Here is a 27,390-nt window from a genome sequence, read left to right as displayed (position 1 = left end):
GCATGGAGCCTGCTTCTCCCTCTGCCTGTGTCTCTGCCTCTCTCTCCCTCTGTGTGTCTCATGAATAAGTAAATAAAAATCTTTTAAAAAATAATAAAATAAAATAGGTAGCTCCAACATGAGAGAAACCTCTAGTTCTTTCTTCTAAATCATTCCATAAATGAGTATCAGTTCAATGTGAGGTATGTGTTAATGACTGTCACACAACATATTTCTTAGTGTTTATTTTAATTCTTTTGGTATATCTAAAAGGTCAGAAAGTGTATATATACATACAGAATTCAAAACAACTTCCTAACATGGTTTTAGTATTGACGAGTCACTGACATTCTTATTTTGAAAGTTTGAATTGTCAAATATGTCTAAAGTGCATTCTTGCAAGCTAATCTATAGCAGCATTTGTTTTGTTTATAAAACCCTAAGTATTCAGACAAGAGCTGGAAAAGTCACAATAAAAAAGTGTGGTCTATATATATATTTCTTTAATCACCCAAGACAAAACAAAAACACTTGTGTGAATTAGTTATTAAGTACACAAGAAATATACAAAACAATAGCATTATAAAAGTTCATATAGCAAGGCATAGAATATAAAAAGTGTGCTGAATCCTAGGTATCTTTGGAACCATTGATCTGCACCAGTGTATAATGTATCTGAGGTCTGTGATATTCAACAAAGCTGCAGTTCTGCAAGATGATTCAGAAGACTCCTGGGATGGCTTTGGAGAAATCACCAACACAAATGAAAAGATGGTCGGGTCATGGTTTCTTGCGCCTAAAGTGTGAAAACCGGCATTTAGTATTGACACATTAATGTACTTGGATCTCCTAGGAATGCTGTCTTTACAAGGTTTTATCGTGGGAAAGTTCAAATCTTCAGAAAGCAATTAATGGTTGCTGCATATCCAGTATTAAATTTAAAAAGCAGGATTCTTGCCTTCATCCTATTGCAGTGATTTTCCAACTTGCCTAAGGAATATGTGTTAAAAATGGACTCAGACTGAAAAGGTAGATATCTGAAAAGGGGTTTTACTAATGTGGAAAAAGAATGGACCAGACTCTTGGGTGTGCACTTAATAGAAGAAAAGGTATGATTCCTTCCCCTACCATAATTCCACCACTCAGTTTTATTTTAGCAAACATTTACCACTATGAGACAAGGAGGTATGTTCAGAGACTGAATTACACGAAGCTGACTAAAGCCTCCAGCTTCCCTTCTTACAGGGTGATCTCAGTCTAGCCTTGGAGAGCTTTATGAGCATTAGAAAAGTATGAATAAGCATGGGTATCTTCTTCACCTGTCACCACTCTTACCAAGCCTTCTGAGGTTCTCAGCCCTGCTGCTGCAGTCTGCTAGAGGGCCCAGATAGTCTAGGGGGTAAACGGAAACCACATATGTCCTCTTACAGTGGGTGGTAGGGAGAAAGGGTGGTAGTAGAAATACCGTAGGAGGGAGAACACACACAGAAAGGCCTAATTAGTCAGGACTCACTTGGGTTGTGCATGATGCTGGTAGCCAGGTCCCAGCTGAGATCCTGCTCTCATCTCCACAGCCACCGAACACTGAGAGGAAAATCACAGGAGAGGAAAAGATCAGCTCCTCTCTGCAGTCTTTAAAACCCGGTTCTGCTCAGATGGGTTCAACCAAGGTGGAATCCCACATTGCTTTCTAGTGCAGCGCAGCCACCAATGTTAAACTACCAGATACCTGCAGTTTATTTGACACGGGCCACAAAGACGGTGAGCTGCAAGGGTCTCTAGAGATCATGAAGGTAATTTCCTTGAGGATGTTAGTGGCCAGGGCTTGGCCTCCTACCACCACCCACCGTTCCCATGCTCTTTCCAGAGGAGCCTCTCATCAAGATTAACAGTTCCACAAGGAAGCTGTGCTTCTGTGAAGGTTCCCACCATCATGCTAGAGTGATACGCTCTGAGTTGACTCTCGGGCTCTAACCCCACTATACAGAAGACAGGGACCTTGAAGCAGAGAGCTCCAGGAGGAGCAGATCTGAACACAAATGAGTCTCTTGGTAGGTTTGCTGGGAACATGTGAGATCAGACCTCGGCTGCCTCTGAGAGCAGGAAAAGCTGGAGCCAGGGGGTTAAGATAGGTTGCCTCTAATTTTTATTAAGCAGATGAATATTTCACTTTTACCCCTACCCTTGTTTCTACATCAGTCCATTCAGACTCTGTACCATCTGGTGGGGCAGGTGCTGCTGTGGGAGATCTTCGTTTTCGGCTGTGGAGAAAAGGGAAACATGATGCAACAATTAGTTTTGTATCAAAGAACAGGAAAAATATTAGGAATAGGGTAATATCACTACACTCCTTCAGATAATTAATGATACATCTTACAGGATATTATGTTCTACAAGAATGAGCAGCTAAGTAAATCACAGCCCTCTAAAGAGATACATCTGATGATCACTCACCCAGTTGGCGATTCTTGTTTTAAAGTCTCAATATCCGTAAACTGAACAGATTGTCCACCACCTCTTGTCTTGAAAACATCACCCTGAAACCAAGAGAAAAGGTCACCATTACATTTTGATATACCCAAATGATAAACATATATTTCATACTTGATCTTAGCCAAAGAGAAGTGATTGATAAACATATATTTCAAACTGAACTTAAGATTCTACATGAAACAGTAAAGCCCTAATCACAAACACAGATGGTGCTTCAGACTGCTGGGTATTTACTATTAAAATACTTTAGAAATTATCTCTCACTAAACAAAAGTCCAATGCAATATAATCCGGAACATTCTTAAATCGCAAAAACCAATATTCCTTTTTGTTCAATCTATAATTTAAAAACTATACCGAGGAACAAGAAATCTACCAGAAATTTCTAAACGTTCTAAGGCATATTTTCTACTGGGTATAACCGCTCCCCTCATATTACAGTCTTATTTGTAACTCTCATTATAATTAAGAACCATCCTCTAAATTAAATCTGAAATGAAAAGCGCTTTTTTTCCCAGTTACCTTTTACTTCCCTGATTATTCATTGACTCTTTGATCAGAGGAAAATTTTTCTACAGGCAGGGAAGGGAAAGGGCTCTGGGTAGCTCAGTAATAAGAAATTTTGAGAGGTCACATTTGAATGTGGCCTTTTTAATCTGGAGCTGACAAATGGTAGTTCTTTGGGTTTACTCTTAAAGTAGTGGTTAAAACTAACTCTACAAGTACATAGATCTGGAGTTCCTCCAACATAGAATCCTGAGAATCTGAGCCTCGTTTGGTAGAGAGCAGGTGATTTAGTCCTAGTTTAGCAGATTTACAGCCTGACCAGTTCCTTTAGTTTTCTAACGAAGAAACAAAAAGGTTGTATCAACACCCATTTATCTTCGTTAACACTGCCTGTGTGTCATCAAAGGAACAGAGGAGTAAGTAGTTTTTTTTGCAATGTTGACTTTCTGTATGTTTTTTGTCCTGTGTCAATTTTTTACCTTGATTAGTTTAGTTTCAATCTCCCCATCGGAGGCTAGTTCTTGGTGGGTCAGCATGTACTTCTCACACTTAGCTAGTGCCTTTTCATTTGCAACAGATACTGTGATGGCATGAGGGACATGTGGCTGCATGACTGTTTCAGTTTGCACGTTAGAGGCAGGCTTATGATCTACCCATCTGTCTCCTGCAGAGCGAGATCGTCTGTGGCGGAGACGAATTGGTGGTGCGTTCTGATCAGGTTGAAAGAGGAATCAAGAAACAAGCATAACCCAGAATTAATTGAAGGGTATTAGAAGTGCAGCAGGTTTGGCTATGTTAGTTGATGACATTATCAAAACAAGTGCAGAGACCTTTTCAAAAGCTAAATATATTATTCACATAATTTAAATGTTCTCTTTGTATTTAACCACAGAACCAACAAACATCTTTTAATACCAGCTTGTATATTATACATTCTCCCAAGGAGCTTCCCCTTTCAAAATAATGGAAAAGTTCTGGTTATGCCACCAGGCTTTCCTAAGTAGGTGGTATTCAAGAGACTTCTACATTATATCCTCTATCAAAGCCATTATTTGTGCCTGCTATTGTAAAATCATCTCTTAAGTCAACAACTATGTTAAAAGCTTCAAATAAGGACAGTAAGAGAGTGAAACATGTCACAGGCCTCTAAGCTAAAGAGAAAACACTCCATATTCAAAGACAGTCAATTGATCAATGCTAATGGACTGTATGGTACAATATGCTAAAGAACATTAGGTATAATAAGATGTATAAAGAGAATATAAATGAAGTATTTCAAACTACTTGAGATCTTAAAATCTCAAATAGAATTTCAAACACAATAATGGCTAAATTTTTCCCCAAACATTTCATAAAGATTCCAAGAATGAAACTAAAAATGTAGTATCAAATCAGCCTCTGTCAATCATACAGTAAAAAACTAGTTGCTTCCAGTCAACTGTCATACGAATCTGGGAAAGTTAAATTTAGCACAGTCAGTCTAAGGCAAAGTATTTCACATACAGGACATAGTTCCAAAGATAACTCATTGCTTCAAACATCTCCTGTTTGTATAACTGAAAGCAAATGAAACAGTCTGTCACAGGCCAAGATCCTCCAAACTGGTCACGTATGAAGATCCCAACTTTAACGTGCCTGTCTGGAGAACTGAAGCATTTCCCCTATAGAATCAGAAGCAACAGTCGAAACGCTAATGTAAGTCATGCTACTACAGAACCTGGAAAATAGAGTTTGCCACAAAAGATGCCCAAGTCTCCAGCAACCAGGAAACTTCCTGTTCTTAAAGTGGCCTAACTGGGGAGCCTTGGTGGCTCTGTCACCTAAGTATCTGCCTTGGGCTCAGGTCACGATCTCAGAGTCCTGGGATGGAGCCCTACACCAGACTCCCTGCTCAACGGGGAATCTGCTGCTTCCTATCCCTCTGCCTCTCCCCACCCACTCATGTTCTCTTTCACTCTGCTCTTTCATATAAACAAATAATCTTAAAATAACTAAAATGGCCTGATGTTGAACAAGAAAGTCATGCTCTTGTGACCTACCAGTTAGCAAAGTTGATAGTTTTCCTGAATACCTTTAGCAATATATACGTTATGAAGCAAGCTTCAGAAAGAGGATAGTTATTACAATCTACTGTCATTTATGGAATCAAAGATACAGTTTCTTCCTCACTGAAGTATAAATTCAGTATACTGGACATAATTTTTGGCCAACAAACCTTGATGTGTAGATACTAGCCTAAACTTTGCTGCACTTCTAAAGAGATTTGATTTCAAGTGAGAAGTTAAAGGATCTCTAGTAAATCCTCTTAAATATTTGAGAGCCGAATTAGGTACACCACATTAATGTTAGTCAGGCATAAACAGGCCTTGAATAGTGTTTGGCCTGTAAACTTTCATGAAAAGTCAAGGGGATTTATTAGAGTTGATCAGAAAGACCAGTCACCATAATTTGCTCCCTAAAAAGGTTTCAAGCAAAATCTGCAAAGAACTTAGAACTCAGGATCATCTGTTGTCTTCATAAATACCCTGCAGTTCATCGCTATCTCTTAATAATCAGGAGTGCAGGCCACTGAAATGAAGCTTATCTCTACCCTAAATTATAAGAAAACCTAAAGCAATATAGTATTAATTTGTTAAAAGACAAATTCTAAAAGAGCTATAGTAAGATTTTACTAAATATAGATTCATATTATTAACTTGGTCCATGCGTTCAAAGGAAAAACTTTATCTTAATCCTTAAGAAGAAAATTTAAACATGAATTTCTTTAAACACCCTTGACTGAGGCTGAGCCCTTTTGAGATAAAGGTCTTAACATTAAAAGCAATTTACTAGACATGCAAACCTTCAGTAGTTATAAAACAACAGGCTTGGACTATTCAGAAACAGTCAATGTTAGGAACATCAAAAAAAGTGTGTGGCGGGAATGAGGGACTATTTTATATTAAAAGAGATGGAAGACACATAACAACCTGTAAGGCATTCACTTTGTTGGGATTCTGGATTTAAAGTAGAGGATATTTATTCAATTAGTGTTAACTTTCTTAGGTTTGATAAAGACTGTGTTTATATAGGACAGTGTCCTTGTTAGGGAGGAAGTGTCACAAAATGTAGGATTCCTTCAAAAGTTCAAGGAAAAAAATCATATCTATATAATTGACAATTGGTACATCTAGTTAAGGGGAAAGGAGGATACTGTACCATTCTTTCAACTTTTTGAGTTTGAAATTTTTCAAAATAAGTTTGAAAAAGCAATTTTAAAAATAAAAGTCCAAAAGCAGCAAAAAATTTGAGGAAGGAAAACAAAAAAAAAAAAAAAAGTGCTCTGAGATACTCATTCACAGATCTTGTGGCTGCTCATTAGTTTATGCAAATGAAAAGCACGGATTACTGTGGGACTCGCCCTATTGACCTGTGTTCTCTGGTGGTCCTGCTGTGGCCAGATGTGTTATAGCTTTTTCAGATGGAAAGCTAGGCCTCAATTTCAGGCTGATTTTTCAAAGTAAATAAAAGAAAAATTAGACTTTCTTTATACTGGAGTCACCCATCTTTCCATTGAACTCTCTGAATCAAGTCACACACAAAACCCCCCCAAAACAAAACAACCAAACCCCAAGATTAGAATCTATGACTACAGTGCTTTAAGAGAACGCTGGCACTAACCCTGCAGCAATGGTCCTCTTCTAGCTCTACCTCATTTCTGAATGTGGGGACCACCTCCCTGCCTTCCGTCCAGTACATTCCTCGCCTTCTGTCTGACACGACACAAGTTTTACTTTGTCCTGGCTCCTGCTGCCTACGCCTTGCAATAGAGGTGACATTGACAGGTGTGTTGTACGGAGGAATTTTCTGCTCCCATTCCGAAATACAGGAAGCTACAGAAATGCTGCTGCAAGAATTAGAGCGCCTATGGAGCTGCGGCTGGCTCAGGAGCTGCTGGCCGGTGGGAATCTGAGCAATATAGTTACTAGAAAGCTAAAAAAATGGAAGAGAAATTAGTGAGCAAGAACGAAACACTGAGAGAAACAATTCACTGTTTTTCCTATCATTTTAGTACGTTAGAATTATTTTTACTGAGTTAGTATGTATTTTATTCTGAATTTGCATTAAATCTGTGTTTATGCTAAACTTAGGAAAAGTTACATAGATAAGTTGGAGAAATGCACTAAGTAACATAAAACAACAAAGGAGGCATCCTAGAAAGTTACCTAATCTAAATAAATTTCCTCTACTGCAAGTGACTGCCCAGCCACAAAGTACTTACAGGTACTGGTGACGGAGAGACGGCTCTTTGAGTGACTTTTTCCCGGTCCCGCTCCCGAGAGGGTCTCTCCGGCTTTTCGGCTTTGGGTTCAGTAACAATGGCCTTCAGTTGTTTCAGTTTCTCATCTTTGACCCAGAGTTTATTTTGCATCTCCAGCTGCTTGGCTGCCACCCGGCGCTCCTAGGTTAGCCACAGGGACACACGTCTAATTCAGTCACACCAAACAAGCGAGGGCACCAGACCACCCAGTGGCTTTATTTCCTAAGTACATCCGTCCTCCTGGAGTCAGGCAAGCCTCACTGTACCCGCTCACTTGTCATGCGTTTTAAGGGCAGAGAAAGGAAAAGGAATGGACCAAACGGTTCCTGCCACTGCTGCCACCAAAACCCCAGCCCAGGAGCACAGATTCAGAACACAGAGTAGGAATAAAGCATTGTCCCGAAGGTCAGTGCCACAGCAGCCCCACTCACACATTCTTTCTCCCACTTCATGGTCGTTTCCGTCACCATGCCCTGCAGCCTGGCTTCCAGTCTGCGTTTGTCAGAAAACTGCCGCTGAAGTTTCTGGTTCTGAGTCTCGAGTTCCTGTTGCAGAGTGCGCTTATCTTCTTCATAGATCGTAGTTGTCTTTTCTAAAATCTCAATCTGGGAAGGCAGACCATTCTGTTGAGGATCTGGCTCGTAAACACCACATGTAGCTGTGAAATAATCTCTTTCCAGTTTGCTTATGCAGCAGGCATAGTTGTGGAAAGAAAAATCATGGAAAAAGCAATTCCCTTTTATAATTTCATCTGAATTCCTACCTCTATCCCTAGAAGTGAGAACTTCTAAACAAGTTCCTCAAGAAAAGATGGAACTTTGACTTCATGTGAAAATGATTTTCCCCCTAAAATTAGACCTGAATTTTGTATTTTAGGCTGTTTTCAGAATAGATAACACTGTAGTAGTTGAGATGAGCTTCTGTCTAGAATAAATGGGTAACCCCTAAATGATACTCCATAAATAAGAGAACAAAACTATTGTCATAAGTTGAAAAGCAAGCTATAACCAGAACTAAATTCCAGAAAGCCCTCTAGAAACTCACTTGTTTGGTCCAAGAACATTCTCTCCAATTGCTAAAGTCTAACTCATGAAACTAAGAGTATATTACTCCTCTAATGCTTTTCAATCACATTTCTTCTCTTCTGGGATGAGGTGGAGATTAGTAAAGAGATTAGTAAAGAGGTAGAGATTAGATTACTGGTGAGAGGCTGAGAAGGTGAACAGCTAAATCAGAGAACAGTGCTAACAGCCACCAGCCAGTGCTACACATCCACTAAACAATGCCAAAACAAACCTTATACTCTAAAGTTTTGTTTTTCTTCTCCAGTCGTTCTATTTCCAATTTCTGTCCTGTGATCACCTTTTCTTTCTCATTTAGTTTTCCTTGAATGTAGTTTTCTTTATTTAAAACAGCACTGTCGAATTCTTGTAACAACGCTTTAAACGTAATAGCTGAAACAAAACATGCAAGCCAAGTTTTTACTCCAATTCCAAAATAACAAGTGAAATCAACTTTTATTAACCGGTACTTTGTAAAATGTAGCTATTCGGCAAATAAGCCTTAGTCTGTAGCAGAAAACAAGAAGGAAATCCAGCATTTATCAGATCTACTTGAGATCTTCCTAGAAGCTGTTTTTTACTGAAAAACACAATCTTTAATTTTGCATTGTGGCATTGCCTTGTCACCCCTTACAGGTAAGTAGTCTGCTTCAAAACAAATGCAAAAACAATAGTAGATTTAGGATCATTTGGATCCGAATTGAAATCCCTGATACACCAGTTACTTGTTATGTGACTTGGGCAAGTTACTTAATTTTTCTGAACACATTTCCTCCTTTCAAAATGGGTATGTAGATATCACTTACCTCACACCTTTCCTATGAAAATGCAAATGGAACGATAATAAAAATTATAGATCTACTCACATGCACAAGCCTATTCACACTGCTCTACATGATTCTCACACATTATCTCATCCCCACCACACCCTCTGAGGTAGGAAGAGTTAAAATGCCCATTTGGCAGATAGGGAGACCAAGAAATGAAAGATGAAGTCATTTATTTGCCCAAAGGCAGTTACTGAAAGTAATTAGTATTTATGAAGTGCCTTGCAAAAAGGTAACTAATAAGAACTAAAAGCGAAGTATCTACTAATCCTTGGTAGATTTTAAAAAATCTACCCATCACTGTAGATTTAAAAAAAGGAGAGAGAAAAAAAAAAGGGGGGAGAGAATACACACCTTACCTGTATCTTCCATTTTACAAGATATGGGAAGGTTCCTTGTCAGTGTAATTGAACAAAGCCTTGAGCACTATCAAGTGCAGAAACAACCCTTTAAAGATCTGCCCCACCCAAGAACTCATTGCAAATTTCTGGAGTTGAAATGATCAAAGACCACTTTGGGCTCTTACATTGTTTGTGAAACTCCTCAATCATCATCTGCCGTAAATAGTGTCGTTTCTCTAATGCTTCGATCAGCCTGGGAAGAGTCTGCTCATCATTGATGTCCAGAAGTTCACAGGAAGGCAGAGGTGGAAAACTCTGTAAAACCACCTCTGTAACCAGTGGTTCTGTGTTGAATTATAAAGATTACAAGAAGTTACACAGGAGAGAAAGCTTATTTAAACAAGTTTAATACTTGTGATCAGAACCCCAGTTCAGTCAGCCATGTACTTTGAGTTATCACAATCATACTTCCTTAAAAATAAGTTATTTTTATTTTTTATTATTATTACTTTTTATTTTTATTTATTATAGTCATACAGAGAGAGAGAGAGAGGTAGAGACATAGGCAGAGGGAGAAGCAGGCTCCATGCACCGGGAGCCTGATGTGGGATTCAATCCCGGGTCTCCAGGATCGCGCCCTGGGCCAAAGGCAGGCACCAAACCGGTGCGCCACCCAGGGATCCCAAAAATAAGTTATAAAAAAGGAAAAGAGGGGGAAAATAATTCATTTGGACTTTGGTTCAATATTTTTTTGTTTTGGGCAGCCTAGGTGGCTCAGCACTGCCTTCAGCCCAGGGCGTGATTCTGGAGTCCCGGGATCGAGTCCCACGTCAGGCTCCCTGCATGGAGCCTGCTTCTCCCTCGGCCTGTGTCTCTGTCTCTCTGTTGCTCATGAATAAATAAATATTTTAAAATATATATATTCTTGTTTTGTTTTGCACTTGTTTCTTGAGTGCAAAGGAAGTAAATAGTTCCCTTATGTGAAATCGACCTTAAGGAGAGAGAGGCTGACAAATGTCAGGTGCACATGATGTAACACCGTATCATACCATCTCCAACTGGACCTCCTCGAGCCTGGTTTCTGTATCTTCTTCCAGGCGTTAAACCACATATTGCCTTGTCTACTGGTCTCGCTACTTCAACTTCTTGGGTCACTTCTGCGAATCTCATGACTTGCTAAGATACAAAACACATGGTAGGGTTTGTTTGTTTTTACAAATCAGCATATTTAAGTCTCCTTCAGAAATTCCTAATGAAACAATAATAGGTTGGTCATTAGTTCCCTTCTGTAACTAATGGTTCTGTGTCAGTTTTAAAAATATTTAAAATGTCATTCTTCACATCCAAATAGTTGTTTTCTCCTTAGAAACTCTGAGAATTTAAAGGATAAATATATCAAAATTACCAAGCTTTCTTCATAATCTTCAGCCTTTGGGTTCACACACACGATCATACGTACTTTACCTTCCCCGTCGAAGTAGTTCTTGAACAGATGGGTTAACTTTGAATCTCGGTACGGAACCATCTGTAAATACATTCAAACCCAAATATGTAAGACAAAACAATGCACACAAACAAGGCTATACAAATAATGAAAGGCTGTTGCTTACTTTGTTAGTTCCGTACATTTGGTTCTCTCTCAGGACCTCCATACATGTTCTTAGCGTCATTAATGACTGATTGATGTTTCCTGACAGAAAAATATAGACAGAAGATACTTGAAAACAGTAAGAGTAGCTAAAATGTAGTCCATCTGCCTATAAAATCCCTACTTCATAGAAATAGTATATGGAAATTACAAATGACAGGTTTTAATGGCTCAATATGAGAAGCTGTCCTCGCATGACCTGGCAGTATTCAGAAGTATTTTATTTATTTAATGTTTTTTTTTTTAAGATTTTATTTATTTATTTGAGAGAGTGACAGAGCAAGCATGAACAAGGTGGTGGGGGGATGGGCAGAGGGAGAGGGAGAAGCGGACTCCCCTCTGAGCAGGCAGCCTGATGCGGGGCTTTATCCCAGGACCCTGGGATTATGACCTGAGCTGAAGGCAGATGCTTAACCACCTGAGCCACCCAGGTAGACCCTCAGAAGAATACACCCTCAGAAGTATTTTAATAGCTGTGTTTCAGGAGGAGTTGAACACCATCCTTCACAGATTCTATCAAAAGGACTGCCCATGGCATGCAACATTATATACTTCATGGCCCATAAAGTTTCTTCCAAATCTTAAATTCTATGAAGAGTATATTAGATGCAGATGTTCATTATCTTCATTATTAAAATATTATCTCTAAAGCATAACCATTTCAGGCTACAGTTGGCTTCATCAGCACTGAAGTCCCCCCAGCACCTGGAGGGGCTCCTGTTTCTAAGTCATGTGTCTCCGGATCCAGCTAACTCTGTCCCTTCTAACATTCAAACAAGAATTCCTTTTTTTTTTTTTTTTTTTAAGATTTTATTATTTCTAAGTAATCTCTACACCCAGTGTAGGGCTCGAACTCACAACCCCCAGGTCAAGAGTCACACACTTCAAGTATCTGCCTTCAGCTTGGGTCATGGTCTCGGGGTTCTGGATTCAAACTCCACATCCCTGCTAAGTTAAGGAATCTGCTTCTCCCTCTCCCTCTGCTCATTACTCAAGTAAATAAAATTTTAAGAGTATATACTTTTAAAAACACATTTCAACCTAATTGGTTTCCTTTATGGTTGTATGTTATTCTTTCAGAAATACTCTGTGAAGTGTCTATGGGCTTTACCCTGCAGCCATGGTACAAAGCCCTGCAAGGTTACCCTTTAGCTACCAGAAGGACAGTGGTACCCCCTGCAGCCTAAGTGAAAGTTACTTGTTTTCTAAATTTTTTAAGGATGGTGAGCAGAGGAGGCCAGCAGCATTTTCCTAGTCCCCAGCCTGCTATCCTTCCATGTTCCCCTGCAGGCCTGCTCCTGCATCATTTTGGTATCTATGAGGACTACTCTAACAGGTCACCAGAGGGCCCCAACTCCCATAACTCGGGTCAGTCTCTCATTTTACCATGGGAGCCACACAGCTATGCCCACACCCCGCACCCTTACCACTCAGAACCGCACCACCTCTAGAAACCTGCACCCCAGCCACACTCTCCTCTCCTCCTCCTCATGCTTACACCTTAGTTTTTGTTCCACCTGTTCCACATCCATATTACCACTGCCTTTCTGGTTTTACTCCAAAGCATCAGAACCCTCAAGTTTCTACTTTCTTCCACTGAGATAAACCTCTTCCCATCAAGGTGAATCCTTCCTCTTGTGACCTGGGTTCCAGATGCTCTGTCTTATATACAGATACATAATGTCGAGGATTTTTTGTCATCTCACCCGGCTATCACCTTCTCTTCTCCTTGCCAGGTTCTTTAAATCCATCACCTCAAGCATCTGTTCCTCAAGGCTCTGCCCTCAGCCTGTTCCCATCTATCCCTCCATGAATAATTTCATCTCCTCTGTTGCTTCCATCATAGTGGCAAAACCTCAAGTTAAATCTCTCTCTTTCCACATGCATGTACATCCAGTGACTAGGCACTTGCACTGCAATATGCTGAACATATCTTACACAAACTCTCTAACTTCCTACACCTGTACCTCATACTGCTTTCTCCTCAACCAAGATCTTGGATCTGCCCCCTCCCCTCCTGCTTCCTCTCCACATCCAAGTGGACTTACTTCCTCACTATCTCTCCCTTTTCTCCCACCCTTGCCTCCAGAGGACATGACTGCTTATCTGAATTACTGCAAAAGGTTCCCAATTCTTACCATACCTCTAGACCTGCCTTGGTACATTAATTCTCTACACGGGAAAACAATCTTTCTAAAAGACTCATTCTTTATTGGCTTTAAGGGGAGGCTGTATAACAGTAGAAAGACACAAGCTTTGAGAATCCAACCAAACTGGGTTTAAACCCAGGCTCCAGTCTTGGGAAAATTAGGTTACCTCTTCCAACCCATTTCCGCATCTGAAAAATGGGTGTATGAAATAGTTCTAAAAGGTCAAAATCCAGAAATTAAGCCCATGCGTAGTAAATACTATGATACACACTAGTTCCTTAATAATTGGCAACCACCATTATTCCTTCAGGGCAAAGTTCAGGCTTTTTAATATGACAGAGAAGGCCTTGCCTTGCTCTGGCTCCTCAGTTGTCATGGGTCACCAGCCCACACCCTCCCACTTCAGTGACTTTGACTCTGCCATAGTCTAGTTTACAAGTGGCTGCCTCCTCTGTCAAGAATGACTTTAACCCTGTCCTTTGTATCCCACTCAATTTAAATGGGATTAGAATTAAGCTTCACAGATTTCCTCCCTAAACGTCTCCTCACACACATCCCCAGACTGGATGAGTGTTCAAATACTGGCACACAGTAAGTACTCCATAAATGCTATTACGTAAAACATAACATGAATGGTTACACTAATGAAAGATTAAAACAAAACAAAAAAAATCCACATTTCCTTCCAAGTTGCTTTGTGTTCAAAGACTTTTTCCTACCTCCAGAAGCCAGTTTTCACGAGTATGAATGTTGGAATAACTGTTAAATCACTTAACTTTAAGGATCCAGTACTTTACTGGTAACACATACAATATAACTTGCTTTGTATTTATTTTAATCACTTATCCTCATTCCTCAAGAAGTCAGTATCAGTAATATACTGATACCAAACCAGCATAACTCAAGAAACAGCACTGACCACTACACCTAGCCTCTAAATTATCAAAATTGAAGACAGTTTTGCTTAACCACCTATCAATAAGCAGATGACTGGCATTACAAGTCTTTGAAAGTAGCAATAGATAAGTACTGTGCTTTGCTCACCAGCTTCACGTAATCTGTTCCCTTCTGCTTTTGTTCGGTTAGTTCTTTCACTTCCAGCAAGATCTACCAGGGACAACTGGCTTATAGTGATTTGTTCCTTTTCCTGAAGGGAAGATCGTAATGCAAATGTGAGGTATACCTGGTTCACAAAGTTCTTTAAACAAATTATTGAGTCTTAAGTATCACATTTGCACAATACAAAACAGTAGGACTAAAGGATACAAGTTTTGGGGGGAGAGTTTGCTAAAAGCATATGTTCAACATACACATGGTAGTGACGGTGACTAGCCCATTGTCTGGTCTTCCACAATGTACTCTAAGCTCCATGAAAGCAGAGACTGCCTCTCAACCAGTGTTCTTATCTCTAGTACAGTACCTCGCACTCAGGATCTGAATCTGTGCATGCTAAGTAGTGTGTCTAGAACAGGCCTATCCTAAATTTTTCCATAACCAGATAGGTAACAATTTTATAATCGAGCAATTTCAAAATACTCTGTTTAATAACAAATGAAAAGCAAGAGGTACTGATTTGTTATATTAAATGTGTTTAAAGGACAGCAAGTGTATGTGGAGGTGTGACTTAGTGTTTTCTAGCTAACATTTGTGAGTGCTGACTATATAAGCCAGACACTGGCCTCATAAGAACTGTACTTGCATTGCCTGCTTTAATCCTCACATTATAAAGAGTTTATCACAGGTCAGACAGCTAGCAAATTAATAGGACTGAGAATTCAAGTCCTGCTGGTCTTCAGTACCCTGCCATACCATGTCCTCAGGCCATGTGGAAACCTTCATGATAAGGTCAAATAGGATTATACTTTAATAGCTTAAAGCTTTTAAATGATTCCTATTCAGGATCAAATGCTTTTACTAATTGATGTAAGCCTTAGAGTGTGACAGGCCCAGCAGTAAAGGATGATCAGCAAATGGGAGGCCTACTGGCCTATCAGCCAAGGGAAGAACAATTTAGAATTGTTATCTCCTAAACTGTACCTACCCTGGAAAGTTAACCGCTGACATTTTAAAACCATTAACTGAATTCCCACATACAAAAGGAGTCTTCAGAGATAAAATAATGACTCATACATACTTATTTTATCTCCTCTATTCAAGAGATTTATAAAGATTTGTAAACCTTTTTCACAGGTTCTCAGGTTCAATAGCCAGTTTCCCAAAACCACACTCTATAACGCAATAGTTTTTAAATGTGATGAAGTCATCACCCACATACAATAATTCTAGAACAGTCTTCATTGCAAACTTCCCTGATTTAACTCTAGTTCCAAATACTAAAGTTCAGTTAAAACAAGAAAAACACTGCCCACTACTAATTTACCTGTAAGACATTGTCTCCATCTGCATCCAGGGGAGCCTGAACTAATTTAATGTTGAACACGCTATGGGAACGGCTGGACTCACGATTCAAATGTGTGTTAGCAATACGTCTCTTTTTCTGGCCTGTGATGACAGAGAATCATTGATCACACCTGAACTCAGTCATTACAGTATACATGCTTTCTACTAAAAAGTACTGCATCAGATTATAGTAGCAACTCTCAGGATTATATTTCAGATTTTCCTAATTTTAGCTCAGTTTCTAACCTCTCCAGAAAACTTCAAAAGCCTCCTCAGTGGATTTCACTTCTACTTCTGTACATCCTGCAACGTACATGTTATGGTTCTTGTCTTCACGAAGCAATTTAGATTGTGGTGGTCTGTGAGAAAGAAAAAGACAGGAGTCTAAATAATGAGATCCTAATTATCTCCGTTTAAGACTACGACTAAAATGCCAGGCCACATGACATCAATTCGTACAGTGGGAATAAGCCTAGCCAAAAGCCCCAAAAAACAGTAAACATGGGTAAGTAAGTAGAAGAGTACATAGTCAGGATTAGTTACACAACAGGGTCACAGGAACCTATGTTGTTTTAGAAGCTTTGCTCTAATTTGTTCTAATAAAGCACACAACACTTACTAAACACAGAGATCAAAACATCATAGCGACATCACATGCACAGGTTAAACATCATTTCTAGCATTTCCCTAATTTCAAGGGATCAACAGAGAGAGCTGGTTCTGACATCAGTCAGCTGGTTCTGACATCAGAGTCAGCAAAAGACAAATTCAGGAAGAGTTTGGTATATACCAGGAATGGCAATCTTTTTAAAGTGGCTGGTCAAGTTCTGATCTGCACAGTAGGGTAAGGATGGAAAGGGTGCCGCCTGTTGGGCCTCCACATCATGAACGGTGGGAGAAGAAATGTGTACCAGCCACCATCCCTCAGTATATGCCCAGGTGGCAGGGAGGGAGGGGCCTAGAGGAAGCAGCCAGCCCAGGGCCAATGAAAAAGCACATACATGCAAACATGCCACAGATGCCAACCACTAGTATAACTGCACCCTTCTCCTTAAGAAAAAAGTCAACAGCCTCACATACACAAAATCTGTGTTCCTCATGGGCGTGCTGCAACTGTTCCACCTACCAAAGGAATAAGGGGTAAGTTACTGTTTCTACAGCAGCCAGGCTCAGTCTAGAGTAGTGAGAGTCACAGTGAGTCCGCTCTTTAAAAACCCTCTACTTGTAATATTTCTTCATCATATTTAAAAATATTTTGAAGTTAACCCAGCTCAAAAAAGCAGGTTAAACACCACCCTAACCAATTAAATCTGAATTCAGTGCCAAACATGCACCCAGTGAGTTCATTCAAGGAGTTATCAGAAAGGTTACAAGGCATGCAGGGCACGTTTGTCAGTCTTCTTTTTGTAAACGAAAACCAAGATAGGCTTCTATGAAAATAATCTCATTTAGAACAAACCAAACAGAAACGTAGCATATGAACAAAAAATGAAACAGATTGGCAACAATGAATGACATCACAAAAAAAAAGAAGCTGGTTATACAGAACTGATACTCTGAAACAGATGGGAAAGTAAGGAATCTATCAAATGCTTAATGTAATTTATTAAACCTGTTCTCAGTCTAATGGTTTTCTAAATATCCAGCTGTTTCACCAATAATGTTGAGTTAGTTTTCATATTATTTATGTTCTAAGGGGCCCTAACAAAGCACTGAAGATAACCATTTCACTTAGCAACAAAACCATCAACTCAAGAACAAGATAGTAATGTGAAATGAGACTCCAGAGTCTGCTCTGGCACAAATGCGGATTGTGATGCCAAGCTGTAATTGCTTGCTCTTCAGTCTGAACCGGCCAAGACCCAAGGAGATCTAAGGAGTTGTCTTTTAACTCTGGCAGAATGAGGATACAGATGTCACTTCATATTAATCAGTGATGAAAAGGTCTGTATTAGTTGTACAGACAACAATTCTGGGCTCTGTTCTGTAGAGATCTCCAACTGCAGATGGTTAATGTGGCTACCAGCTCCCAACACTAAGCGTAAGGTTCTTGAAAGGTAACCCACACGCATAGCCCCAAGGCCAAGAGTTCTCAAGAGTAATGTCGAAAATGAATATTCAGGTCTCTCTGCTCCTTAGGTGCCTCAACCCACTAGTTCCCGAATATAGGTGCATACCTGGTTAAGAATAAAATTATGCGTTGAACACCAAATGCATGATATACAAGTTATATTTCACTATGCAAACAAAAGTAAGCATTATCACCATTTATTACTGAGAAAGCTAAGGCTCCCTGAGGTAACGTGGCTTCCCCCAGGGTTAAAAGGCTAAGATGGGACTCTCTTCACTACTTACTTAGGCTTTATGGGATCAAACGGCACCTCTTCCAATAGATCATATATGTAATTATTATATATTTCAATATAAGAGACAAATACACCATAGACACTGTCTTCATCAACCTCTTCTGCTTTGCAAAATTCTTGAACATTTATCATATCTGCAAACTCTGGGTCTATTTGTCGTCTGAAAAAAGAAAAAAGCCAAAAAGTATGCTCTTATACGTTGAGTCAGTATCAAAAGTTAACTGATCCCAAAGGGAAACTAAAAGATCGAAGTTAAATGACCTGTCAGTGCACAAAGCCATCTGTTTGTACTCATGGTCAGCCAACAGTACCCTCCCATGTCCTCCAGATACACAGCACTGGCTTTTATATCCTCTCCACCCAGACTGACACCTTCTCTGAATAGTAATTCAAGGACTGTGTGCTCAAAACCAAAGAGAACATCTGAGCAAACAAACTTAATTAAGAACATTTTGGGACACCTGGGTGGCTCAGCAGTTGAGCGTCTCATGGTGTGATCCCTGAGTACCAGATCGAATCCTACATCGGGATCCTTGCAGGGAGCCTGCTTCTCCCTCTGCCTGTGTTTGTCTCTCTCATGAATAAATAAATAAAATCTTAAAAAAAAAAAAAAAAATTCTTCAACTTTGATCTCACTAAAGTCAACTGTCAGACCAACTCTCCTTCATGTTCATCATTCCCTATGCCTAAAGACACCACCAGTCAGGGCTCCCTTTGGGCCAGTGTCACATACAGATATGAATACTCACTTGCTAGAGGGGGTCTTTGGATTGGGCATGGCTTCTCTTTTCTGCCGCTCTAACAAGGCATCAACTTCACACTGTATATCCATGCTATTCCTGTCATTAGACTTAAAAACCTGAAGTGGGGGTAAAAATCATACCAAGATTTTTTTAGAATTTGACTTAAATAGCAAGAAACACATTTAAGAAATGAGAAACATTTAATACTTCAGGTTTCAAAATGTATCCAGTGTATTGTTTTCCTTTAACACTACTGTATTTACAGGTATCTTGGTCCCTTTGTCCTCGAGTTAAAGAGTCACAACACAAAAAAATTATACTTACATATCGCTTAGCTTGAAATGACCCTATACTGTTAAAGATCATGTCCAAACAGCGAGGAAGCAAACCTCCTTCCCCTGGAGAACCAGTCATGGTGTGAGTTTTTCCACTTCCTGTCACACCATAGGTAAAAAGGAGACCTACAATGGAGCAAGTCACATTGAATATATATTAAAAGTCACGCTTGGTTATACCTTAAAAATCCTCCACTTTTAATATTTACTCATTGAATTAAAAAAAACTCTTAAAATTAACCACCTGAAAAAAACAGGCTTTAGGGGCACCTGGGTGGGTCAGTTGGTTAAGCATCTCTGACTCTTTATCTCAGGGTGGTGAGTTCAAGCCCCGAATTAGGCTCCACACCCAAGGTGAAGCGTACTTAAAAATTTTAAATTTTAAAAAGCAGGTTTTATACCACCCTAACAAATTAAACCTGAATTCAAGACCAAACATAACCAAATATATAAGTATCAAAAAAGCTTTATCAGAGGGGGATAAACAAGAAAATGTAACAAAAACTCCAATAAATCATACCGTTTTTGCCATGAATGAGGTCATCTACCAAGGGATTAGCCACAACATCAAAAAGCTCCTTCTGGGTGGTATGAATCCCAAATACTTGTTTAAATGAATACTGAGTCTGTGAAGAAGGAAAAAATAAAAAGCATATGAATGGACTTTCACTCTATCCAAGCTAGAAATATATCTGTTTAAATGTATTCAGATGTTTCTTCCTGAACATTTAAAATCTAGACACACAGAAAACATAAAGTCTTTGAACTTGAAACCCTTAAAAAAGTCATGACATGACTCAGTTATATCCCTTATAAAGAGAATGTGGGGGCAGCCCAGGTGGCTCAGTGGTTTAGCGTCACGGTCAGCCCAGGGCGTGATCCTGGAGACCCGGGATCGAGTCCCACGTCGGGCTCCCTGCATGGAGCCTGCTTCTCCCTCTGCCTCGCTCTCTCATTCTCTCTCTCTCTCTCTCTGTGTGTCTCTCATGAATAAATAAATAAAATCTAAAAAATAAAAAATAAAAAAATAAAAGGGCATAGCAAAAAAAAAAAAAAAAGAAATAGCAAAAAATAAATAAATAAATAAATAAATAAATAAATAAACAAATAAATAGGCATAGCAGCATAAAACCACGTGTTTTGGTGTACTGTCTTAAAGCCAGAAATGGGGTGGCTCAGTGGTTTAGTGTTGCCTTCAGCCCAGGGCGTGATCCTGGAGACCTGGGATCAAGTCCCACATCGGGCTCCCTCCATGGAGCCTGCTTCTCCCTCTCTCTCCCCCTCATGAATAAATAAATAAAATCTTAAATTAAAAAAAAAAAGAAATGAACTATAATCTCATTTGAATTCTTCTATGAAAGAAATGTTAATTGTGACCTTTAAAAAAAAACCAATACTTCAATTATCAAATTTCTATCAAAATATGATTATTATAAAGTTATAACCCTTTTACCTAAAATATTACAAAACTCCTACTTGGAAAATTAGTTTGGAGGCTGGGGTATATAAATATATTTTCATGTAAATTGAATTGTCCTAATTGTACAGGGGCTGGAGTTCTGTTATTTCTGTTTTTGTTCTTTTTCTGTTTTCTTATATTGTAGACACTGCAAGTGTTTCTGTGATCTTCCCAAATTTCACAGTTTTTACTTCACAAATGTCAGTGCTGAGCATTCACTAGAATCTATTATGGACTATAGCCTTTGTCAAGCAACTCCCCTCTTTCCTACGTTAAATACACTTGTCCTTAAATTCAGCCTGTACAGATACGACTATCATGACCCTTATGTTTTTAAAATTAGCAGTCTCCAAAAGGAAACAAGTATAGATCAGTACTCAAATACACAATACAACAGGTGACTCTCAGCATGTGCCAAGCACATGGAGCATGTGCCAAGCACTGCCTTAGCCTAGCAGTAAGTCATTTAATTCTGACCTGTGATTAGATACTGCTAATTACCATGCTCATTTTAAAACTTGTTAAAGATCACACACCTACTTCAGCTAAGCTAACTCTCATTTCTTGGAAGGTTTTATTGCAATCCTGTAAAAATAGCAGTAGAGTTCACAAGAAGAATAAGGAATCTTAGGATGGAAAGGATACACATAAAATAGTGCTGACAGCTCAGCCAGATGACCTCCAAGTCCTTGTGAACAAAGCCCTCCTTTCCAGTAAAGAAAACTGAGCCCAAGGGGAGGCACTTGCCCAAGCCTGCAGTGCTGACTGGTGTCACAACCACTTCCAGTGCACCTCTGCCTCCTGTCACAAGGCAGTGAGAAAGAACTGTTAATCCCCACCAAGCTTGCTGTCTACTTTACATACTTGAAATTAATCTAACAGAGAAGTGAAGTTCTTCACAGCAAGTCAGTTCTCAGTTATTTGACATCTTTGAAGGCCCACTCCTCATGAAGCTGTCCCAGAATGTTCATCCTTCGTCCACTGAATATTCATTGAACGGGGAACAGGACAGAGAAGGCACACATCCCCCTGAAGCTTACACTATAGCAGGGGAGAGAGAAAATAAAACTCTTGATGTGCTAAGTGCTATCAAGGAAGCACATAAAGGGCAGACTGGGACAGAAGCAGGGAAGGAGGGGATCCCTGGGTGGTGCAGCAGTTTGGCGCCTGCCTTTGGCCCAGGGCGTGATCCTGGAGACCCGGGATCGAATCCCACGTCGGGCTCCCAGTGCATGGAGCCTGCTTCTCCCTCTGCCTGTGTCTCTGCCTCTCTCTCTCTCTCTCTGTGTGACTATCATAAATAAATTTTTAAAAAATTTAAAAAAAAAAAAAAAGAAGAAGCAGGGAAGGATGCCACTTCTGATAAGGTGGTCTGGACATTCTCTCTGAGGAGGTGATGTTTAAGCTGAAATCCACAGATGAGGAGCCATTCATGCTAAGAGCCAAAAGAAAGAAAAAGTCCATGGCAAGAGGACCGCACTGAAACAGGATTCAGGCTTATCCAAGGAACTCAGGACTGGATGATTAGGACGAGTTGACAGTGGAGAAATAGAGCAAATTAAGCAGGATTTTGCTCATTTAACAACTATGCCTTGAAAAATTTTAAACAGGAAAAGGGTCAGATCAGATTTATACTTTATTTATTTATTAAGATTTATTTATTTATTTATTCAGAGACAGAGAGAGAGGCAGAGACACAGGCAGAGGGAGAAGCAGGCTCCATGCAGGGCGCCCGACGTGGGACTCGATCCCAGGTCTCCAGGATCACAGCCCGGGCTGCAGGCAGTGCTAAACCGCTATGCCACCGGGGCTGCCCAGACTTATACTTTAAAAGCTCTCTCTGGTGGCTTTGTGGAAAATGGATTGGAGAATAGATTCAGAGTGGAAGCAGGCAGTCCAGTTATATTTCAAAGTATGGTCAGCAAATCAGTGCCCCTCTGAGAACTGGTTTGTTTCCTGTCTAGGAGGAGAGAATTAAAGAAATTGAAGTTTAGAAACTTTTCTAGCCATTTGACATGGCTGCAACATCCTAGCATGTGATCAACAGGTTCATCTCATTGAACAGATCTCCATGGTCTAATTCAGATGGCAAAGCTGCACAAAAGTATCCAATCACAATGCACTGAAAAATTTAAAAAGCTGTTCCTTCACCACAGATCCTTTGAGAAGCACCAGTCTAGGTGATTAACAGCAGGGCTAAGACAGGGACAAGGGCAGTGAAGATAGAAACAGAAGGACAGTTTCACATTGGAGAACTTATAGAATGTACTGGTCAATGGATACAAGCAGGAAACGCACGGTACTACCATTTATTGAGAGGAAATGAGGAAATGATTTAGAGGGGAAAAAAAATCAAGAGTTCTTGTGGACACATAAAATTTGAGATGCTTACATGACATGCAAACAGTGGATGTTCCAGCTTAGAGCGGACATAAGGTTTAGGTTGGAGATTAAAATTAAAAAAAAAAAAAAAAAAAAAAAACCCTCCAGAACTATAAGCAACATTTAAAGCCATGGGAAAGTGTAGAGAAGAGAGCCCTAGGTGTAGCCAACCCCAGCACTGAGAGGTTAGAAAAGGAAGAAGAACCTGAAGAGGGTGGCCAGTTACAGCTGAGAACATGGAGACCTGGATGGGGAGACGGAAGAGGGCTTCAGGAAGGATGGTCCTGCTGACAAATGGATTATGACAAGAGGTGTCCATCCAATGTGAGCAATCCAGAGGCCACTGTGGGCTTCTGACAGTCTCACAGGAGCAGGGTGCATGAGGGTGAAAGGCAGCTCAACAGAGAGACAACAGCCTGAATCCATGCTTCCTTCTGCACTCCCATAGTCCATCTCTTTCAGCACACTGATTTATCTATATAAAGGTTACCCTTTTCTATCTGGTTCCCCCAGCTCAGCTGAAAGCCCCATAAAGGCAAGGATTGTGTCCTACTCGTTTTTGAAAATCTCCTTCTGCCCTGCAGCTTTAGTGCAATGTTTGAACTGAACTAAACTCACTTTGCTCAAGATTTTATTAAACAACACTTCAAAGGAGGTCAAAACAAATACAAAACACCTATTGCTATTTTAATCTGCACATGAAATTGTGTGTCTGTATGTATAGCGACCTAGCACAATCATTCAAGATCCCAAACCTATGCTCTAAAAAACAATAAATATCCAGTACAAGAAACTGCCTCATATAAGCAATCCCCTAACTCAAAGAATACCAAACATAAGCCTATCCACACTTTATATATAGAGGTTAGAGGGAAGTAAACAAATTTTTCAAAAAAAAGTAGAAATGTGAATTGTGTTAAATGTTAAAAAAAAAAAAAAATGGAAAAGCCATTTCAGGAGAGAACATCTCAAGTAAAAACAGCTTGGTTCCAATGGGAATTACCTCCTTATAATCTCCATTTCGGTTGAGCCTGTAACCCTCAGGAGTATGAAGTTGAACGGTTGTATTATTGATCACTTCTATGCAGCACTCTTGATCAGGAAGGCTCAGTGGGCGCACCCTACAGTACACCTGAAATTACAGGAATGTGCTCCAGAATGAAGGTTGACTACTTTTCATTTAAGCTTCTCATTCATTCATCCAACATTTGGTCTCTCAGCATAAGAGATTTATATGAACTTAGAGCTATGAAAACCAAAACTTGCTACCAGACATTGTCAGCTATAAACAGATCTATCAGGTACGAGGAGTTTTAAATACACATACAATGAAAATAAATTTGGATGACAAAAGCATCAAATCACTATTATACTGGCACAAATTGAGTAAATTTATATTACCACTAATATAAAAATCTCTAAAATCGATAACATATCACACAATGGGGATCCCTGGGTGGCGCAGCAGTTTGGCCCCTGCCTTTGGCCCAGGGCGCGATCCTGGAGACCCAGGATCGAATCCCATGTCGGGCCCCTGGCGCATGGAGCCTGCTTCTCCCTCTGCCTGTGTCTCTGCCTCTCTCTCTCTCTCTCTCTGTGACTATCATAAATAAATAAAAATTAAAAAAAAAACATATCACACAATGAGAATTATCTGAAAAGCTGTTAGAATTTGTTGATATTGGATATCAAATAAAACTTGACAGCTTAACACTATATACCAACAAATGTAACATATATACAAATAAGTATAATATACAAATGAGTAAGCACATCATCTGAAATACATCTTCTTAATCAGTGATAGGGTCGAGGAAGAACTATTCAGCTGAAAATGCAAAGCATCTGTTTCCCCCCACCTAGAACAAGAGACACATTCCGGTGCCAGTGAAGGAGAGAGAAAAATATCCCAGGGCAAACCAACCTTCTTTTATTTGCCATTTGTCTTTAAAAGAAAGTCCCAAATCCTGAAACTCATGAAGTACATGCAGTTATGATGAGTTACTAGACTGAATTAAGCTGTTCTACACCAGTGTCTTTACGGAGCATACTATCAGTTACTATTTAAAAGCCCCGAAGATGGGAGAGGATGCTCATCCAAGCAGAAATTTCCCTGCCTTCCAAAAGAGAGTAGAAGAATTCTCCGGGACAGCTGACGAATATCTTTCATTATCTAACTTTTCAAGTTATAGTTAGAGGAGTTATGCAACTGACATACCCAAACACTTCATTTTACTAATGAATCCTACATAGAAACAAAACTTTGAAGCTGGGACCAGACTTACCCATTTAACTAATGTTCTCTGACTCTGCTTCCACAGCTCCATCCCTTCCAAGCATACACAGAAGACAGAAGAGGACGGAAGAAAACACACACACACACACACACACACACACAAATTCACAGGGAGACCTTACCCCCACTGGGTCTTTAAGACTTGTTTGGGATCCTTTCTTCACTAGAAGTTTCCTGGGCGTCTTAGTCCTCCTGGTCACAGGTTAAAAAAAAAAAAAAAAATCAGTTCAAAATAACATACAAAAACCTCACCTATAATTCACAGAGACAGTCTTCCTCGGGTTTATAAAGTTATCCCTGAGCAGTTCTAAAACATGACACCCCAAATAATGTTAAGAATAAGCTGCATTAGAAGAATGTTTGTGGGGGAAAAAAAAAAGAATGTTTGTGGCTCACCTAATGCAAAAGTACGGCAAATTGGGTTCAGGAGACGTCTTCAGTACTAGATAATTTTCTATATTTAAACTAGCTTGCATATTTTCTTGGATGACAATTTTACAGAAGCACTACAGATTCGAAAAATCCATAGATAACTGAGACCTGGTTTATCCTCAAGACCTACATGCACACCAGCGCACACACTGCCCCAACCTCCATCGCCAAGGCAGGCTGACAGGTGATCAACTTCACGAAATGATTAAAAAAAAAAAAAAAAAGCAGATGGGGAAATCCATTCTTTCAGCAAGATGTACGTCTACACATTCAAGGAACAAATTATCGGAGTTCTCTAAGCCATCATCCTTTGTCCTTGAACACAACTGGGTCTTCCCACTGCCATTTTTTGCCCTCTTACAATCAGAAGCTATTTTGGGGCTTCATCAATCAAGCTGTGGGCTTTCCTCCACACCGCCAGCCCCCACAGTTATCAAATCAATAGCACAGCTGAACATTTAACAGTAAAAGTAAGCGCGGCAGAGACTGCATAGAAAAATCAAATATTGTCACGACACGTTTCGAGAGGAAACAAGCAAGCCAATTAGCGTTTCCAATACAAAATATTATAGTGGGTCTCCTAAACTCAATATATATATATATATATATGCACATACACATATATACATATCCCATATATATACATATATAGGATATATACATATACATACATATTTACATATATATGCATATACATATCCCATATATACATATATGTATTATACATAAGCTCGATATATATAAACTCAATATATATACGCATACACATATATGTATATATACATAGCCCCTATATACACATATATATGCATATATATCCCATATATGCATATACGTATATATACATATATAATACATATATATACTCTATATAAACTCAATATATACACACATACATACATATATGTACATATATATTATACATATGTAAACTCAATATATAAGTACACACACATATATGTATACATACATATCCCATATATATACATATATATGCATGTACATATCCCATATATACATATACATATATATTTACTCTGTATAAACTCAATATATACACACATACACATATATACATATATAAACTCTATATACATACACATATATGTATACATGCCTATCCCGTATATATACATATATACATATATATACATGTAGACATATACGTGTGTGTGTGTATATATATATGTGTGTGTGTGTCGTTGTTGTTTTAGGATAGGTCTTTACTCCGGCCCCTAGGATAACCAGCTGCTCTGCCGCGGCGGGCGCTGCTTCCCGGGCGCTGGGGCCGCGGCCTGCGGGCCTGCGGGGCGGGGCTGTCACGCGGCCCGGCGCCCGGCGCGCTCCCGGGGCTCGGCCTGCCTCGACCTCGAGGGCCCCCCGCGCCCCGCGCCCCCGCGCCCGCACCCCCGCGGCGCCCCCGTCGCGGGACCCCACCCGGCACAGAGCCCCCCGGGAGGGGCCGCCGCGGCCCGGGCGCCGCGCCCACGCGGGGGGCTCCCCCTCCGGGGCCGGCGGCCGGTGCAGACCGAGGGGACGCGGCCGGTACTCACGCTGGCTTCATGGCGGCGGGCGCCGGGCTCTGCGGGGCGGGCCGGGGAGGGCGGCGGGGGCGGCGGGGGCGGCAGACCGCGGGAAGCGGGACCCGGCAGCCCAGGCGCGGCGCTCCGG

General features: G+C 40.1%; 1 protein-coding gene across 10 annotated transcripts; it reads right to left on the bottom strand.

Annotated features, from left to right (window-relative positions):
- Nucleotides 1-211: 211 nt before the first annotated feature.
- On the bottom strand, nucleotides 212-27,390 carry KIF23 (kinesin family member 23). 10 transcript variants are annotated; one of them, XM_072739012.1, is made up of 24 exons: nucleotides 27,273-27,390; nucleotides 25,410-25,479; nucleotides 23,995-24,123; nucleotides 19,671-19,776; nucleotides 19,140-19,276; nucleotides 18,822-18,931; nucleotides 18,062-18,232; nucleotides 16,787-16,828; nucleotides 15,953-16,065; nucleotides 15,687-15,808; nucleotides 14,351-14,453; nucleotides 11,119-11,198; nucleotides 10,914-11,033; nucleotides 10,558-10,684; nucleotides 9,694-9,852; nucleotides 8,576-8,733; nucleotides 7,711-7,884; nucleotides 7,241-7,420; nucleotides 6,640-6,951; nucleotides 3,459-3,689; nucleotides 2,434-2,516; nucleotides 2,162-2,240; nucleotides 1,493-1,563; nucleotides 212-775 (listed from the first exon to the last, which is right to left on the bottom strand). In XM_072739012.1, exons 1-24 carry the CDS (start codon nucleotides 27,281-27,283, stop codon nucleotides 760-762), a joined length of 2,904 nt encoding a protein of 967 aa, XP_072595113.1. In that variant the 5' UTR covers nucleotides 27,284-27,390; the 3' UTR covers nucleotides 212-759. The 10 variants fall into 10 exon arrangements, with proteins under 10 accessions (XP_072595113.1, XP_072595118.1, XP_072595119.1 ...); XM_072739011.1 differs by having other exon boundaries at nucleotides 617-775; nucleotides 2,156-2,240; XM_072739017.1 differs by lacking the exon at nucleotides 6,640-6,951 and having other exon boundaries at nucleotides 2,156-2,240.

Source organism: Vulpes vulpes, chromosome 15 (assembly GCF_048418805.1).
Source record: "Vulpes vulpes isolate BD-2025 chromosome 15, VulVul3, whole genome shotgun sequence".
Taxonomy (NCBI): Eukaryota; Metazoa; Chordata; class Mammalia; order Carnivora; family Canidae; genus Vulpes; species Vulpes vulpes.
Note: the sequence above shows the minus strand (reverse complement) of the source record. Positions and strands in the feature narration are given on the sequence as shown.

Excerpts from the sequence above, each read along its gene's own strand:
- KIF23 (XM_072739011.1), bottom strand. Across the intron at positions 24,124-25,409 it reads GTCTTAAAGACCCAGTGGGG|GTGTACTGTAGGGTGCGCCC; the intron begins GTAAGGTCTCCC and ends CTGTAATTTCAG. Across the intron at positions 7,885-8,575 it reads ACAAAACTTTAGAGTATAAG|ATTGAGATTTTAGAAAAGAC; the intron begins GTTTGTTTTGGC and ends CTGCCTTCCCAG.